Source organism: Notamacropus eugenii, chromosome 1 (genome assembly GCF_028372415.1).
Source record: "Notamacropus eugenii isolate mMacEug1 chromosome 1, mMacEug1.pri_v2, whole genome shotgun sequence".
NCBI lineage: Eukaryota > Metazoa > Chordata > Mammalia > Diprotodontia > Macropodidae > Notamacropus > Notamacropus eugenii.
The window spans coordinates 102798417-102815477 of record NC_092872.1 but is presented as its reverse complement, the minus strand read 5'-3'; the positions used below and the strand labels follow the sequence as shown (position 1 = coordinate 102815477).

General features: G+C 40.2%; 1 protein-coding gene across 10 annotated transcripts in view; it reads left to right on the top strand.

The window, feature by feature from the left end:
• Positions 1-17061, top strand: part of APBA1 (amyloid beta precursor protein binding family A member 1) — a 278713-nt gene that overhangs the window by 246660 nt on the left and 14992 nt on the right. For all 10 annotated transcript variants that reach the window (XR_011967451.1, XR_011967450.1, XM_072611227.1 and 7 more), the window contains 2 exons: positions 1124-1303; positions 4280-4492. Coding sequence is in view for 8 of the 10 variants with exons in the window: in XM_072611227.1 (XP_072467328.1) it covers positions 1124-1303; positions 4280-4492 (393 nt within the window). In the remaining 2 variants the exon portion in view is untranslated. The remainder of the gene's footprint in view (positions 1-1123; positions 1304-4279; positions 4493-17061) is intronic.

Genomic DNA, 17061 nt, shown 5'->3' with positions numbered 1-17061 from the left:
TTGTAAGAAAAATATGCTAGGAGAAAAAATTCCTGATGGAATAGGAGGAGACACAAATATTTCAAATTTATATCCTCAAGTTCCTCAGTTTAAGTCTAAATGTTGGCTTAATGACTGCATTCGTCGTTGAATTTCTATGAAAGTAATCCTTTGCCTGCAAGTCTGGATTTTATGTTTCCTGTCTTTTGTTCATTTAAAATCTGCTTACCTTTGCCTTGCTTGAGGCTTATTTTTCTTTTTAAAAAAAAGTTTCATTTTTTTCCTGTTTTCTTATGAGAAGGGAGCAAGAAAAATTAAGAAAACAGAACGTGATAGAGCACATATCCCCCTGTAATTTCAGGAGGCCCGGGGGGCAAGCTGACTGACTGTGTCCATTCGTGTCTGTCAGGAAAGCTCCACCATGGGGAGCATATTTTTGCTCCAAGGCCCATTTCTTTAGTCAATTTAACAAAACCTTATAATGTCCGTCTCTGAACTCCTTATGTAATCAAGGACGATTGTTCATCATGTCCTGTATGCAAACCCTGACATGTGAACAGTCACTTCTTCAAGTGAGAGGCAAGTGTTTCTCCTCCTGCCTGGTACACAGCGTCCACTAGCTCGCATAACTAGAGGTCAAAGGGTAGTAGGGAAGGAAAGGATGAGAAGCCATCTTGTCCAGCACCTTCATTTTACAGAGGCCCAGGATGAAGTGATTGTCACATAGATATGAAGAATCAGGTCTTCTGACTCCAGAACCAGTGCTTTTTCCTTATACTATGCTGCCTCCTCATTATTTTAAGCATGCAGCAGTACCAGCTCTGGGACCAGAGAACCTATGGTCAGACATCATCTGGAATAACTGCTGTCTGTATGACTTAAGGGCTTCAGGTTCCTTATCTGTAAATGGAAGGGTTGAAGTAGGTAGCCTCTGAGGCCCCTTCTAACTCTAGGTTTATAGCAACCTGTGATCCATACCACCCCCCAAAATGAAAAACAAGTGGAAAAATATCTAAAATTTGAACTTTGAGAATTCATTGCTATGGGGAGAAATTCCAGAAGCTCTCTAACCCATTATCTAAGAGGCCGGTCAGTGCATTGGCAAACACTTGACCTTTTCCTCTCTTTCTTTGGCTACTCCTAGGCCCAGCTGATTGCACAGTCCATTGGTCAAGCCTTTAGTGTGGCCTACCAGGAATTCCTCAGGGCAAATGGAATCAACCCGGAAGATCTGAGCCAGAAGGAATACAGTGACCTACTCAACACCCAGGACATGTACAATGATGACCTGATCCACTTCTCCAAGTCTGAAAATTGCAAAGATGTAGGCACCACTCAAACTTCCAGGCTGAGTACCATGAATACAGGACAGAAAATGGAGGACAATATGGAGTACCCCCTGCTGGGAGGTAGAGAGTGGAGGGGGAGGAGTGTCCGCAGGAAGAATAGATACACAGAACAGGGCATATCTTTTTTTAGCCTGGGATCCAACATTATTTACCAAACACCTGTAAAGCTCTAAGCTAGGTTCAGAGGAGGAATATTAATGACTGCGTTAATATTAAGCAAGAACTTATCTTGAGGGAGCTTAAAATCTAATTGAGGAGATAAAAGAGGTATGAACAGCTAGATAATAATACAAGATTAAAGTACAGGGTGGCCTAAAAGTTTTTTTTAAATTGTCCCGATTTTTGAGATGTCTTGTAAGAGTGGAAAACAACTCTCATAAAAGTACTAGAGAAAAGTTAAATCACTTTGAGGTGGAAAATCATTATGGTCTTGGTAAGAGTTGAGCTAGGTCTTCAAGGATGAGGAGAATGTAGAAAGGTGAAGACTGAGTGGGGTTGGTATATCAGGTAGATAAACCATGTGAGTGAAAAGCCTGGAGGTAGTGTTAGAAATAACCAGGAATTCTCTCTGGCCATGGGTGAATTTAGACTAAAAAGAGTTTAATTTTACATCTAAAAAAACAGGGGATTTGGCCTCCAAGCAGAGGTTGGCCCAAGCCCCTCTAATGCTAGTTACATAAATCTTTTATGATTCATCCAGATTCGCATTTCATGCCTTGAACCCCATTGGTCAGCATTCTAGGGTTCAGTAAACCCCAGCCCACGATTACATCTTCATTTCCTTTTTTCTTTATATTTTTAGTCTATTTGTGTCTGTCAGATAGCAGACAAATAGAGAGGAATTTTCAGTTGCTAAGGGAATTGACAAGAGTTGGGAGTTTGAAGATAGATCAGTGACAAAGGTGGGTTTATGGCCCTTATCCCCATCCTTTGTGAATTAGATCTGGCCTGGAAGTTGTCTTTGACTTACAGGAAGAGACCTTTTAGATATGTTGATTTTCAAGCAGCCAGCCTCCCCCACTGCTCTCTCTATAAGCAGGTTGGCTTTTTTTTTTTTATCTCTGAGATTAGCCATCAGTATGAATTATCATTTTATATAATTTCTGTGAAAACAAAATTCAATCATACTTGCAGTAGAAAAACATTGTGTTTGAGGAAAATAAAACCATTTTGCCTAGAGCAAAGTTGATGTATGAGAGTGGAGACCAGGAAATTAGGTTGAGTCCAAATTTGGAAAAGCTTTTATTTTATCAAGATTTCTTGTTAGGCCCCACCTTGACATTAGGCTTAAAGTACCCAAAGCTGACTGCCATCTCCTTTTTCCTGACACCAGCAAAGGCATTATGATGTATCCTTTCCCCTTCTCTCCCATGATTCCCCCATATTTTGATTATGGTTTTCCTATTAGACATCCCTGTTCTAGATTACAAAGCAATGATTCCCAGCCTTTTTTGGAATCCGATAATTTTTTTGTTGTTTGGAGGGGAGGGGAGTGGGAAGAAGACAAAATGCAAATGAGGAACCTCCCTGTAACAACGTAGATCTATACCTGGTCTTGTTATCTGAGAAGTTAATTGATTTGCCCAAGGTCACCCAGCTAATATAGTGGGAGGGAGGGGTTAGGGCTTGAATCCAGGTCTTATCAACTCAGAGGCCAGCTCTTTAATCACCACAGTTCATTGCCTCTCTATGGGAACGTCATCCCTACAAAGACTGAAGTAGATTAAAAATTTACTGAAAAATTTAGGAACTTCAGGAATAGTTGGGAGTTGATATTTTTTAAACATTTAGCACAGTGTTATGCACACAATGGACATTTAATAAATCAGCAGCAACTCACATTTGTGTGGTCTGTTTAAGGCTTGCAGAGCATTTTTCTCACAATACTGTGATGACACACAATAATAGCTATCAATTATAAGGTGCGTTGAGGTTTGCAGAGCACTTTGCTTACAAATATTCTCTCATTTGAACCTCACAACAACCCTGTTATCCCCACTTTATAGATGAGGAGACTGAGGCCAAGGGAGTCTAAGTGACTTGCCACAGGTCACACAACTAGTGCACGTCTGAGGCCACATTCAGGTCTTCCTGACTCTGAGGCCAGTGCTCTAACCAGTGCACGTATTTCATTTTGTGGTCCATACCTATGATTCCATTGTCAAGGAAATGTTCTAAGCCAATGCAAAAATAGGAACCGTTGTGCAGATCACAGTCTTTCTGTAGAGTGCCCCAGAGTCCTTACAAGCTAAGCGACTCCCCCAGGGTCACCCAGAAGCAGAGCTTCCACCTGGGTCTTGATGACGGAGTAGATGCCTCTCTAGCCATTATACTCCACTCCCTTTCCCTTTGTGCATGAGAAAACAGACACTGCTAAGAAATGTAAGAGCCAGAATTCAAACTCGGGTCTCTCCTAATGGCACGTCTAGCATTCTTTCTACCAGCTCATGTTGCCGTTCCTAACTGTTTATTGAATGTCAGATGAAAAACTTAGAAAAGTGTCTAGCATTTACTAGGTGCTGGAGGTAGAGGGTGGGTGGGGACAGGTACCAGAGTTTCTTATATTCTTTCTGAGAAAATGCTATGTAAGTTAACCCAGAAAGAAATATTGTTATTTTAATAATTACACATAAAAACAATTTTCAGCGTTCTTTTTTTAAATTGAGTTACAAATTCTCACTCTTCCTCCTCTTCCCCTCCTAAGACAGTAAGCCATCTGACATAGGTTATACATGTGCGACATGTAAAACATTCACATATTAGTCATAGAAAGGAATATGATTAAGTGACTAATCACTTGGAACAAACTCAGTCTGTAGGACATCAGAAAAGGCAGAGAGCAATATGGGAAATAGGCTATTTCAGAAAAGTGAAGAAGGGAAAGACCTTATTGTCTCCTGCTGTCCTAAGATAGTGTCTGATTCAGGCTTTCTGTGTTTCTTCTTTTTTAGGTTTTTATAGAGAAGCAGAAGGGTGAAATCCTGGGTGTGGTGATTGTGGAGTCTGGCTGGGGCTCCATTTTGCCAACAGTGATCATAGCCAACATGATGCATGGAGGGCCAGCAGAGAAATCCGGAAAACTCAATATCGGGGACCAAATCATGTCCATCAATGGCACCAGCCTTGTTGGCCTCCCTCTTTCCACTTGTCAGAGCATTATTAAGGTATCTTAATCATACCTGGGGGGATTAGGGAATGTGGGGTTTGTGTATCCTACCTCAAAGACCTAAAAACAGGACTGAGTAGTGATAGCTTTGAAGGCTCTCAAGAGATCCGGCTGAAAATTGTCATTCAGAAGCTAAAAACAGGTTCAAAGAAGCATTGTTAGATATTTATAGTACTTGAAATAATGGAATACATTTGTTCTGCAAGGTGATCATGACTGCAGGCAAGGAAGAGGCACACTCTGCTATGGCATACTTAGTATGGCTCAAGTGGTGCCCTGGGGCAGTCTTATGTAGTCTCTTAACATCCAAGCATAATGACTTGTTTGAAAACTGAACTTTTGTAAACTGAAAAATGTGATGGAAAACTGAATGTGAATATTTTTAGGAAATCAGTCGGTCAGCAAGCATTTATTAAGTTCTTAATATATGTCAAGCTCTGGTTAGGGCTTTGGGTTAGGGTTAGGGTTAGGATTAGTATAGGTAGTCTCAGCCCTCAGAAAGCTTCCATTTTAATTTAATTAATAACAGCATATAAAAGAAGACTCAAAGTCATTTTACAATAATGCCTCAGAGCAGTTAGGTGGTGCAGTGGATAAAGGACTGACCCTGGACTCAGGAGGGCCTGGATTCAAATTTGGCCTCAAACACTTACTAGCTCGGTGACTTTGGCGAAGTCACTTAACCCTGATTGCCTCAGGGCAAAAAATAATAATGCTTCTTAGGTACTTTTTTGGAAGGTCTATGGCATGTCAGGTGTAGATCCCAGCTGATCAAAAATATTCTGCTGTACCTGAAAGCAGACTGTCTATACCTGAAGTTCTTCACCTTTGGCATGTCCTGAACCCCTTTGGCAGTCTGATGAAGGGCTGGGCACCCTTCCCAAAATCATAAAATAGAATGCATAGGATTACAAAGGAAACCAAGCCCATTGAAATACTATTGTCAAAATATTCAAAAAATGAGTTTACAGACTCCAGGTTAAAGACCCCTGTTCTTAGTCATTGAAATGTTTATGCTTGCTGAACCTGAATCCCCAAGTATTACTTAGGTAAGATACTTGGCTCTTTCTAATCAAAGATCCAAAATCTTTAAATGAGAGAAGTAGAAATCAACAAGGGAAAACAAGTCACATAACTTATAAGTATTGGAGGCTGAATTTGAATTTAGGCCTAGTTATTCATTGCACCACCTTGCTGCCTCTGAATTTGCCTGGAAGTTGCAAAGAGGCTGATTTAGACTTGATAGAAGGAAAAATTTTATCACATTTTAATTACATGTAATTACAATTATATTTTAATGTGGTCTGAGCAGCGCTCAGGAATGTGAGCCCACTGACCCAATGTGTGACTCTTTTACGCCCAAGAGTGTTTGAAGGGTCCTGGTTAGAAAAGAGATTTATTTACTCGGACTGAGTGTCAGACATTGTTCACTTTATTTAGTATTTTATTTTTCCCCAATTACATGTAAACATAGTTTTTAACAGTCATTTTCAAAACTTTGAGTTCCAAACTTTCTTCCTTTTTCCCTCCTCACTTGCCTTATTAAAAAGGCAAGCAGTTTGATATAGATTATACATATGTAGTCATGTAAAACATATTTTTATATTAGTCATGTTGTGAAAGGAAACATATGCCGAAAGAAACCCAAAGAAATTTAAAAAAAAAAAAAGTCTGCTTCAATCTATATTCAGACACCATCATCTTTGTCTGAGGATGGATAGCATTTGTCCTCCTAAGTCCTTCAGAATTGTCTCAGATTTTTGTATTACTGAGAGTAGCTAAGCTATTTATAGCTGTTCATCCTACAATATTGCCATTGCTTTGTACACAATACATTTCACTTTGTATCAGCTCATGGAAGTCTTTCCAGGTTTCTCTGAGAACATCCTGCTCATCAGTATTCCATCAAAATTACATAGCACAGTTTGTTCATACGTTCCCCCACGGATGGGCATCCTCCCAATTTCCAACTCCCAGCCACCGGAAAAGAGCAGCTATAAATATTTCCATACATAAAAGCCCCTTTTCCTTTTGTTTTTTATCTCTTTGGATATATGCACAATTTTGTAGCCCTTTGGCTATAGTTCCAAATTGCTGTAAAGAATGGTTGAATCCGTTTACAACTCCACCAACAGTGCATTAATGTCTCATTTTTCCCACATCCCCTCCAACATTTGTTATTCTTGTTTTCTGTCCTATTAGCCAATCTAATAGATATAAGGTAGTACCTCAGAATTTTTAAAATTTGTGTTCTTCAATTAATAGTGATTTCGAGCACCTTCTCATGTGTCTATAGATAGCTTTGATTACTTCATCTGAAAACTGTTCATATCTCCTAACCATTTATCAATTGGTAAATGGCTTCTATTTTTTATAAATTTGATTCAGTTTTCTGTATATTTAAGAAATGAGGCCTTTATACAGAGAAACTTGTTTCAAATTTTTTTTCACAGTTATGAATGTTAAATGTATTTCCCTCCATCCTATTTCTCCCTACCCCATTTATTCTATCTTCTTTCACTCTGTCCCTCCTCAAAAGTGTTCTGCTTCTGACTACTACCTCGCCAAATCTGCCCTCCTTCTATCACCCCCCTTCTCTTTTCCTCTTCCCTTCCTACTTCCTGTAAGGTAAGATAGATTTCTATACCCACCCAATTGAGTATGTATGTTATTCCCTCTTTGAGCCAATTCTACTGACAGGGAGATTTGCTCACTCCCCCACAGCTTCCCCATCTTTTTGCCTTTTTTATGTGAGATAATTTACCCCATTTTACTCCTCCCTTTCTTTTTCTCTCAGTGCATTCCTTTCTCCCACCTTAATTTTATTTTTTTAGATATCATCTCTTCATATTCCACTCACACCTGTGCCCTCTGTCTTTATATGTTCCTAGCTGCCCTAATAATGGGAAAGTTTTTATGAGTTGCAAGTATCATCTTCCCATGTAGGAATGTAAATAGTTTAACCCTAGTAAGTCCCTTATGATTTCCTTTTCCTATTTACCTTTTTATGCTTCTCTTGAGTCTTGTATTTGAAAGTCAAATTTTCTGTTCGACTCTATTCTTTTCATCAGGAATGCTTAAAAGTCTTCCACGTCATTAAATATCTATTTTTCTTCCCTGAAGGGTTATAGTCATTTTTGCTGTGTAGGTGATTCTTGGTTGTAATCCTAACTCCTTTGCCCTCTGGAATATCATACTCCAAGCCCTTTGATCCCTTAATGTAGAAGCTGCTAAATCTTGTGTTATCCCTGACTGTGGTTCCACAATACTTGAATTGTTTCTTTCTGACTACTTGCAATATTCTCTCCTTGACCTGGAAGCTGTGAAATTTGGCTGTAATATTCCTGAGGGTTTTCATTTGGGGATCTCTTTTGGGAGGTGATCAGTGGATTCTTTCAGTTTCTATTTTACCCTCTGGTTTCAGAATTAAGATGATGTCTAGGCTTTCAGGTAATCCAATAATTTTAAAATTATCTCTCCTTTCCAGATGAGTTGTTTTTTCCAATGAGATATTTCACATCATCTTCTCTTTTTTCATTCTTTTGGTTTTGTCTAATTGTTTCTTGATTTCTTATAAAGTCATTAGCTTGCATTTGCTCAATTCTAATTTTTAAGGAATTATTCTCCTCGCTGAGTTTTTGTACCTCCTTTTCCATTTGGCCAATTCTACTTTTCAAGGCATTCTCCTTCTCATTGGTTTTTGTCCCTCTTTACCATTTGACCTAGTCTATTTTTTAAGGTGTTATTTTTTTCAAACTTTTTTGTGCCTCCTTGACCAAGCTGTTAACTCTTTTTTCATGATTTTTTTTGCATCATTTCTCTTCCCAATTTTTCTTCTACCTTTCTTACTTGATTTTCACAATCCTTTCTGAGCTGTTCTGTGGCCTGAGACCAATTCATAGTGTTCTTGGAGGCTTTGGATGTTGGAGCTTTGACTTTGTTTTCTTCTGAGTGTGTGTTTTGATCTTCTTTGTCACTATGGTAACTTTCTTTGGTCAGAATTTTTTCTGTTGCTCATTTTTCCAGTTTTTCTCTTGACTTTTATTTAACTCTTTATTAAGGTGGGGCTCTATTTCCAGGGTAGAGGGCACACTGTCCCAAGAGTCAGGGGTTTTGCACAGGTCCTTACGTCTAGGGACCTATAAGTTTTCAGTTCTTCCAAGGTGGTATGACCTAAGAAGAGGTGCGTTTACTACTCCTGGCCTGTGCTCTGTTCTGTCAGTGATCATAAGCATTCTTTTCCGCCCCTCACTGCACTGAGGCTGCAAGCTGTGCTATGCTAGTTATCCTCCTCACCCTAGGACTGCCACCCAAGACTGGCACCCAGATGTGAGTATGGGCAAAGCAATAGAGTCCTGCCTCAGTGCTAGCAGAGACACCCTGTAATCTCCTTCTGATAAGTTGTTCAACCCCCTTATTGTCTGTGGGCCGAGAGCTCCAAACAGCTGATGATGAATGAGTGATGCCCAAGGCCTGTCCTGGTTTGCTGTGTCCCAATCTGTGCTGGCCTGGCCTGCCCTGGACTATGCTTCATTCTCACCCAGGTGTGACAGACCTTTCCAGCAGACCTTATAAGTTGTCTTTGACTAAAAAATTATTTTACCCCAGTCTTTTAAGGGTTCTACCACTTTAGGGATTGTGTTATGACATTATTTGAAGGTGTTCAGAGAGGGTTAGGGGAGAGCTCAGGCAAGTCTGCCTTTTCTCCACCATCTTGGCTCCTGGTCGCTCACTTTTTAAATAAGATTTCTTGTATGAAAATTCATGATTTAACTAGAGGGTGAATTTTCTGTTTTCCATACCCCAGTGTTTGTTGGTTTATTTTTTAATGTGAGAATAGGTGTTCTTAAAGCTCCTTGTAAATGCGATTTATTAAGGTTTATAATGCACTATCTACATACCAATCCTGTGAGTATTGTATATCCTGAGCATACATCCTGAGGTAGTAGTATAGATAGGACAATAGTGAGAGGCAGTGTGGAGCAGTGGATGGAGAGCCTTTCCTGCCTTGGAGGAAAGAAGACCTTAGTTCAGGTCCCATCTCTGACACCTATTGCCTGTGTGATTCTGAGCAGGTCCTTAACGTCACAACTGTTATTGCTACTGATCTGTGTCTAATTCTTCCCGACTCTGTGGACCATGCTGTCCATACAGTTTTCTTACCTAAGGTACTGGAGTGGTTTGCCCTTCTCCACTCGATTCAAGCAAACAGAAGTTAAATGACTTGCCCAGGGTCACACAGCTATTAAGTGCATGAGGCTGGATTTGAACTCAGATCTTTTGACTCCAGGCCCACTAAGACACCTTGGTTCCTCCCCAGTGCCCACAAGCAACTCTCTAAAGCTCTAAATAGCTGACAAGGAGCTAATCTGCATTGGTAGAGGGGCATTCCTTCCCAGGAATTCCCCACACTGATCTCAAATAAAAATAAAGAAACTGAGACTGAGAGGGGGAGTCACTTGTCCATAGTGTCACAGCTGAATGATATTGGAGCTCGGCTGTGGCATATTGTCTGTAGCACCCCTAACATGTTTTACTTGTGGAGTTTGAGGCTATGTTGCCAGTGTACCCTTGTCAACCAAAACAGAATACTCTAGGGGTTACCGTGGAGTGCTTATGATGAACGTTGGCATTTTAAATTACTGTTGAAAAGTTTAGTGATTTGCTGTTTACTGATTTATGTCCACTCCTCCCTCCCTCTGCAGTCTCCCTTATCCACTTCCTGTGCAGTCCTTCCAAAGAGTCTTTTTGGGGGGTATGGGAAAGGGAAGTCCAGAGCTCAGCTTCCCCTTCTCTACGGGATCTTCCTTTCCCTGCTGTTGCTATAGAGACCATTATGGCACCTGCACTTCCATCCCCTTCCCACTGTCTTTTTTATTTTATTGTAACAGTCCAGAGTTGTCATGGGGACTGCAGACCATTTATTTAGCTGGCATCTTGAATTAAAAAAAAAAAGACGTCAGCCCCCACATCTAAGTTAATGGAGGAAACTTTTGTGTTGGTTAGGAACGGCAGGCCAAATAAAGCCATTTTTTCTTGAAAAGATAATAACAGTGATGTTAATAATAATAGCAGCTGGCATTTCAGATATTACCTCATTCGATCCTCGACGACAAGCTTGGGAGGTAAAGACTATTACCATCTTCATTTTATAGATCAGGAAACTGAGACACAGAGAAATTAAGCGACTTGTCCTGGGGTCACCTTGTAATAAATATCTAAAGTCAAACTTATACTCAGGTCTGTGAGGTGGCTCACTGGATAGACCAGTGCCCAGGAGAGTCTGAAGGCAGAAAGACCAGAGCTCATGCCAGCTGTGTCCTTCTGGGCACATCCCTCGGCCTCTGTTTGCCTCCATATCCTCAGCTGTCAAGGGAGGACAGTAATAGCACCTGACTCCAGGGCTGTCTTGAGAATCCAGTGAGGCAATAATGGTAAAGCTCTTAGCACAGACCTGGGCACATGGTAAGCACCAAGGAAATACTATTCTCTGACTCTAGAGCCAATCCTCTATCCCCTGCCCCTCCTAGCTGCATTGAAAAACCAGATTTCTCTACCCTGTGCTCCTTCTCACAGCAAATTTAACAAAGACAGAAATTATTCTAGCACTCTGTGAGTCACACCTGATTTTTGGCATGATAGAATGTAATAGAAATTCCTCAGGTATGAGGAAAAGCCTGTCATTAGAATGAGAATTGTTCCAAAGGAGAAGTATAAGAAGGCACTTTATTCTCTCTTTTGCAGATGGGGGGTGGGGTGGGGGGGTATTTCACTTCAGCCTTTTTTTTTAATATGTTGATTAGTTTGCAGAACTTGAGTGGCTTTAAATTGCACTGAGACTTTTGGGACACTATAAATGTAAGGTATTATTATTGAAATAAGAGTTGTTCAGTTGTTTTAATCCTTTCTGACCCTATTTGGGGTTTTCTTGGCAAAGATACCAGAGTAGTTTGCTGTTTCCTTCTCCAACTCATTTTACAGATGAGGAAATTGAGCAGACAGAGTTAGGTGCCTTGCCTAGTCACCAGCTAGTAAGTGTCTGAGGCCAGATTTGAACTCAGGAAGATGAATCTTCCTGACTTCAGGCCCAGAACATAGAAATAAGAAATAGCTAGCTTGGTATAATGGATAGAGAGCTGGACTCAAAGTCAAGAAGGCATGGGTTCAAATCCCACCACTGTCATCTACTGTGTACCAACAAAATATCAGATCCAGTCCCTATCCCATTATTGAAATGGTGGTTAAAAGGCAGTGTTTGTTTGTCCTTCCTGAGGAAGGAGTGAGTTAGTTTGGGTCCCATGACCAGCTGAGAGCATTCCAGGAATGGAGCCAGTCCAGAGAGGTATGTCATCCCTGTCAAGGAGGATGAAAGGATTCACTGTTCTGCATTATGTCTCGAACTTCTGATGACTGACATTTACCCAGACAGACCTCATCCCATTCTATTGCTAAGAAGCATCGTATCATTTGCCCACACAGAAGTTTTTACAGGGAGCCTTGGGAGAGGCTGGGAGACACTCAGCAGTGTCTGCACGAAATTAAGTAAACCGGAGACCATTAACTAAATTCCAGTGATTAGAAGGCTTAAATCTCTTAAGAAAACACAGTAGCCTCAAATAGCAAAGAAACAGACAGGGATGTTGACGGTGGTGGAATTAAAATTAAACAGAATCAAAGCTCCCATACGGAGAGAACTAACTCAGGTTAAACTTTTTTAAAGCAGTAAAGACATCCATGAATGAAATTTTAGAACAAAGAATCCTGAAGATCTCTTAGCATATAAAGAACCCTGAAGATCTCTTAGCATATATACATATATCAATCCAGTCATCTTGTGCTAGTTTTCGCCTGACTGGGTCCTGAGAATGGCTGAGGAAACCTTATCCAGGAGTTAACTCTGGAAATATCAGCCTCATGGAAAGAACAACTAGTCCTAGCCCTACCACTTAGTAACTGTGACCTTGGGCGGTCACTTAAATTCCTTAGGTTTCAATTCTTTTCCTCTATAAAATGATGGGAGTTGGACAAGTTTAGGGGTTCTTAACTTGAGATCTGTGGACTTCTAAAAAACTTTTAATAACTGTATTTCAATATAATAAGTTTCCTTTGTAAAATCTTATGTGTTTTATTTTATGCATTTTTAAACATTCTGAGAAGAGAGTTTCTGTAGGCTTCACTAGATGGCCAAAGAGATGCATGACCCAAAACATGCTGAGAACTCCTATATTAGACAATCTTTAAGGCCTTTCCAGTGCCACGTCCTATTACAGGAGCATAGATTTAGGGTTGGAAAAGACCTCCAATATTATCTCCTTTAATTCCTTTGTATTGTTGTCATACGGTCATTTCAGTTGTGTCCAATTTTTCGTGACCCCATCTTGGGTTTTCTTGATCTTTTAAAGATATTACAGTGGTTTGCCATTTCCTTCTCCAACTCATTTTACAAATAAGGAAACTGAGGCAAACATTGTTAATGTCTTGCCCAGGGTCACACATCTAGTACATGTTTGAGGCCAGATTTGAACTCAGGAAGAAGAATCTTCCTGACTTATTACATGAGTCACGAGGTCAGCTCAAATTGAGGTCCCAAGAGTTTGAGTGACTTGCCCAAGGTCACACAGCTCGTAATTAGCAGAACCAAGATTTTAAAACAGGTCTTCTGATCCAGAATTCCTTTCACTCAAGCATGCAACCCTTTAGACAGGAAGTTAATGGTACTGGTCTCCTCACAATAGGGTCTGAGTTTCTAGCTAACTTTTTATAGTAGTAGGGATAGACTTATTCTATGCATCTATCCTCTTTCCTAGTCCCTTTATGACCAAGAACAAACATTTGTGAAATGAATGACTGAGAATGGATTATGCTCATCACAGAGAAAAGCCATCCGACTCACCTGGGTTACCAACAACTTTGACCTTCTTAACTCCCTGGTCTAACTAACCATTTGAGTGGTTAACTAACCAATTCATCTGAGTGAATTGGAAGCTTGGAAATGAGCACTCATGGTAAACTGACCTAGCCTGGACTAAAGCATTCCACAAATTACTTATTCCACTACTTATTGAGTATCTTCACCCTGGATCCACATAAGGCAGAGAACAGAGAGCCTGAATATTCCCTGCTGAATTAACCCGTCCCTGCCCACCGCTTCAAAGTAAACATGGTTTCATTTGCTTAGGAGAAAATTGCTGGTCTTCCTTGGCGCAGCGAGGAAAATTAGGAGGGGGGAGGAAGAACACTTCTGAAGCAAAATTTTCATTCAGTATTATCCTTGCATGAGACTGCCTAGACTAATCTTTCCAGCAAGCATATTTTAATAAACAGGAAATAGAGGAAAGTTTGGCAAAAAGAGAAGGAATGTGGCAGTGATACATTATCGGTTTAGAGCTAGGAGGGATTTTAGAGTTTAGCTTATCTAACTGCCTCATTTTACAGAAGAGAAAACTAAATGACTAAGGATTGTAGAGCATTGCTGTCTGGGGTCCGTGAACTTTTATTTTAAAATGTCAGTAATTGAATCTTAAAATGGTTTTTGTTGAGTCATTTTTCAGCCATGTCCAATTCTTCCTGACTCCTTTTGGGGTTTTTCTTGGCAAAATAACGGAGTGGTTTGCTGTTTCCTTCTCCACCTCATTTTACAAACGAGGAAACAGACAAATAGGGTTAAGTGACATGCCCAAGGTCACATAGCTACTGTCTGAGGGTGGCTTTGCACTCGAGTCTTCCTTGACTCCTTGCCTGGCTTTCTATCCACTGAACTTCCTAGCTGCCCAATAGTAAATGCTTTTTTTTTTTTGCTTTTTGGAGGGGGTAAGACAAGGCAATTGGGGTTAAGTGACTTCTCCAAGGTCACACAGCTAGTAAAAAATGCTTTTACATTCATCACATTCTACCTCATTCATCATATAACTGGTAAGTAGCAGAATCCGGTTCTTGGGATTCCAGTTCTTTCCCCAATATACCAGTTTGCTTCAATATTTGGATTCTGTTCAGTGGATTTGGCTCCATACTAGATTGCTATCACCTTTCTAGGTCTCTGGTTTTTAGCGTGTCTGTAAAAATGCAGAAAATAGCAGTCATCTTTCTCAGTTATATGGGGCCAGAGTATGGTGATTGTTAACAGCTGTTTCAGAAATGCAAATGACTGTATCCATGTGGGAGGGCTTCCCCTACCCAGACAGTATCTCACACTGAATCTGATTTGTCGGCTCTCACATGAGGCTTTTCCCTATTCCATCTATGGCCTCTACAGATTTGGCCTATTTATAAGTTAAATCAGTTCCATTCACCAAAATCCATTCCATTCCTCTTTTTCTCTCACTCTGCATCTCTTGGTCCCTGGAAAGAAAGATGTGACTTCTTGAGAACAGCTTCTCTTCTGTGCCTGGGGCTCTGGTTGGAAATAGGGACATTAATAAACTGGGGTTTTCCCTAAAGTAATCTGCCTCATCAGGGTAGGGATTTAGATAATCCCAGCCCTAATGGCCTAGCTTAAGGAAGCTCTGTGAAACTCATGAAGAAGGGTTGTGTGTGGTGGGCTGTTGGGAGAGGGCTCCGACAATGATGTCAACTCCTTCAAGAATAATTGTCTTATCTGGGTGTCTCTGTGGTTGGAGAGAAGGACTCAACAACAGGAAGTTTTAGGAGTGGGTATATGACAACTGAAATTTAAGGGGCATATAGAGTACCGGAGGAAATGAGCATGCTCTGAGACAGCAAAAATAAGGTCATTGGATAATAGATTTAAAACTGGAAGCGGTACATACATATACACACATGTATGTGTGTGTATACACGCACATACATGTAGACACATAAATATACATATCCAGATTTAGACTAGAAACAATACATCTATACATACATAGACACATACATATATACACATAAACATACACATGTATAAAGCATCTTTTTACAGCATAAATAGAATCATTATTAGGTAGTATATTTGGAACTGTAAGTAACATATGTGTATGATATATATGTATATAGGTGTGTGTGTGTGCATGCAAATAGGCTATTGATTTGCATCAATGCAAAGAGTTTCCACACTGGGAATTCATTACACCGATAAAATCACATGAGCATGCAGTGTACATATGTATGTACACACATGTATATATGAGATATATGCATGTGTTACCTCTCTATCAGAGGAACTGAACATCCTCTCACACAGAATAGGGTTCATGGATAATAGATTTATAGCTAGAACCAACATATATATATGTATATCTGATGACCATATTCATGTTATTTGAAATGTTATGTATGCTGTATGTACATATACATATATACATCATGTGTGTATGATATGTGTGTGTGTGTATCACACACCTCCCTTTCAGCTCCTTTTTATGTGCTGTGTCCCTCATCTGACTATGAGCCCCTTGAGGGCAGGGCCTACCTCTCAACTTTCTGTGGGTCCCCATTGTTCAGCAAAGTGCCTGACACATAGCAGGTGCTTACCAAACGTTTATCAACTATTGACAACAAAACCATAAATAACGCTTTGATTTGTAACAGTTGCCGGTTTCTGAGGAGTGAATGCTCACCCTGAATGTTTAATGACAGGCTCCACTGCACACCACTGCAAGTAACTCAGATCTTTTCTCAAAGATGAGAGTCACTTTCAGACTTACAGATCTCCTTATGCCCTGTTAAAGACTGGTTCTAACGTCAGTCATGAGAAAACCAAACTGTTTGCACTTGTATGATCGGAGAAAACTCTGTTTGGATGGATTGTACATATCTCCCACTCACTTCCAAAACAGAACTCGTTCTATTCCCCACAAAATATTATCATTGATATTTAAATATAATTTGGAGTATTTTCCCCTAAATCTGTTAAGGCTGTCAGTTTTCTCTCCATTCACACAATCTTATAATGTCTTCCTTCATTCTTTCCCCATCAGCTTTGGATAGAGCACCAGTGCAGGAGTCAGGAGGACCTGAGTTCAAATCTCACCTCAGACACTTGACACTCACTAGCTATGTGACTTTGGGCAAGTCACTTAACCCTAATTACCTCATCCTGGGTCATCTCCAGCCATCCTGATGAATATCTGGTCACTGGATTCAGATGGCTCTGGAGGAGAAGTGAGGCTGGTGACCTGCACAGCCCTCACTCACTCAAAACAAAGTCAAGTGCAAGTCATGTCATTATTTCTCTGATGGCATGGTCTTCTTTGGCAACAAAGGATGAACACACACACACATCAGCTTAGGATTTCACTACCTGGAAGATGCTGGTGTCATGAGTTCAAATCCAGCCTCAGACACTAGCTGTATAACCTCTGCCTGCATCAGTTTCTTTACTTTAAAATATTGGGATAAAAGTATCACTTTTTTCCCAGAGTTATTGTGAGGATCAAAGGAGAGAATGTTGGTAAAGTGCTTAGCACAATGACTAGCACACTGTAGGGGCTTAATAAACATTTATTCCTTTCCACGACCTATCCCAGAACATTTGTGAAAATGTTAAACAAGATTGGTTCTAACATCAGTCGTATACTTAGATCTGGAAGAGATATCAGATTCCATCTGTTCTCTACCTTCATTTTA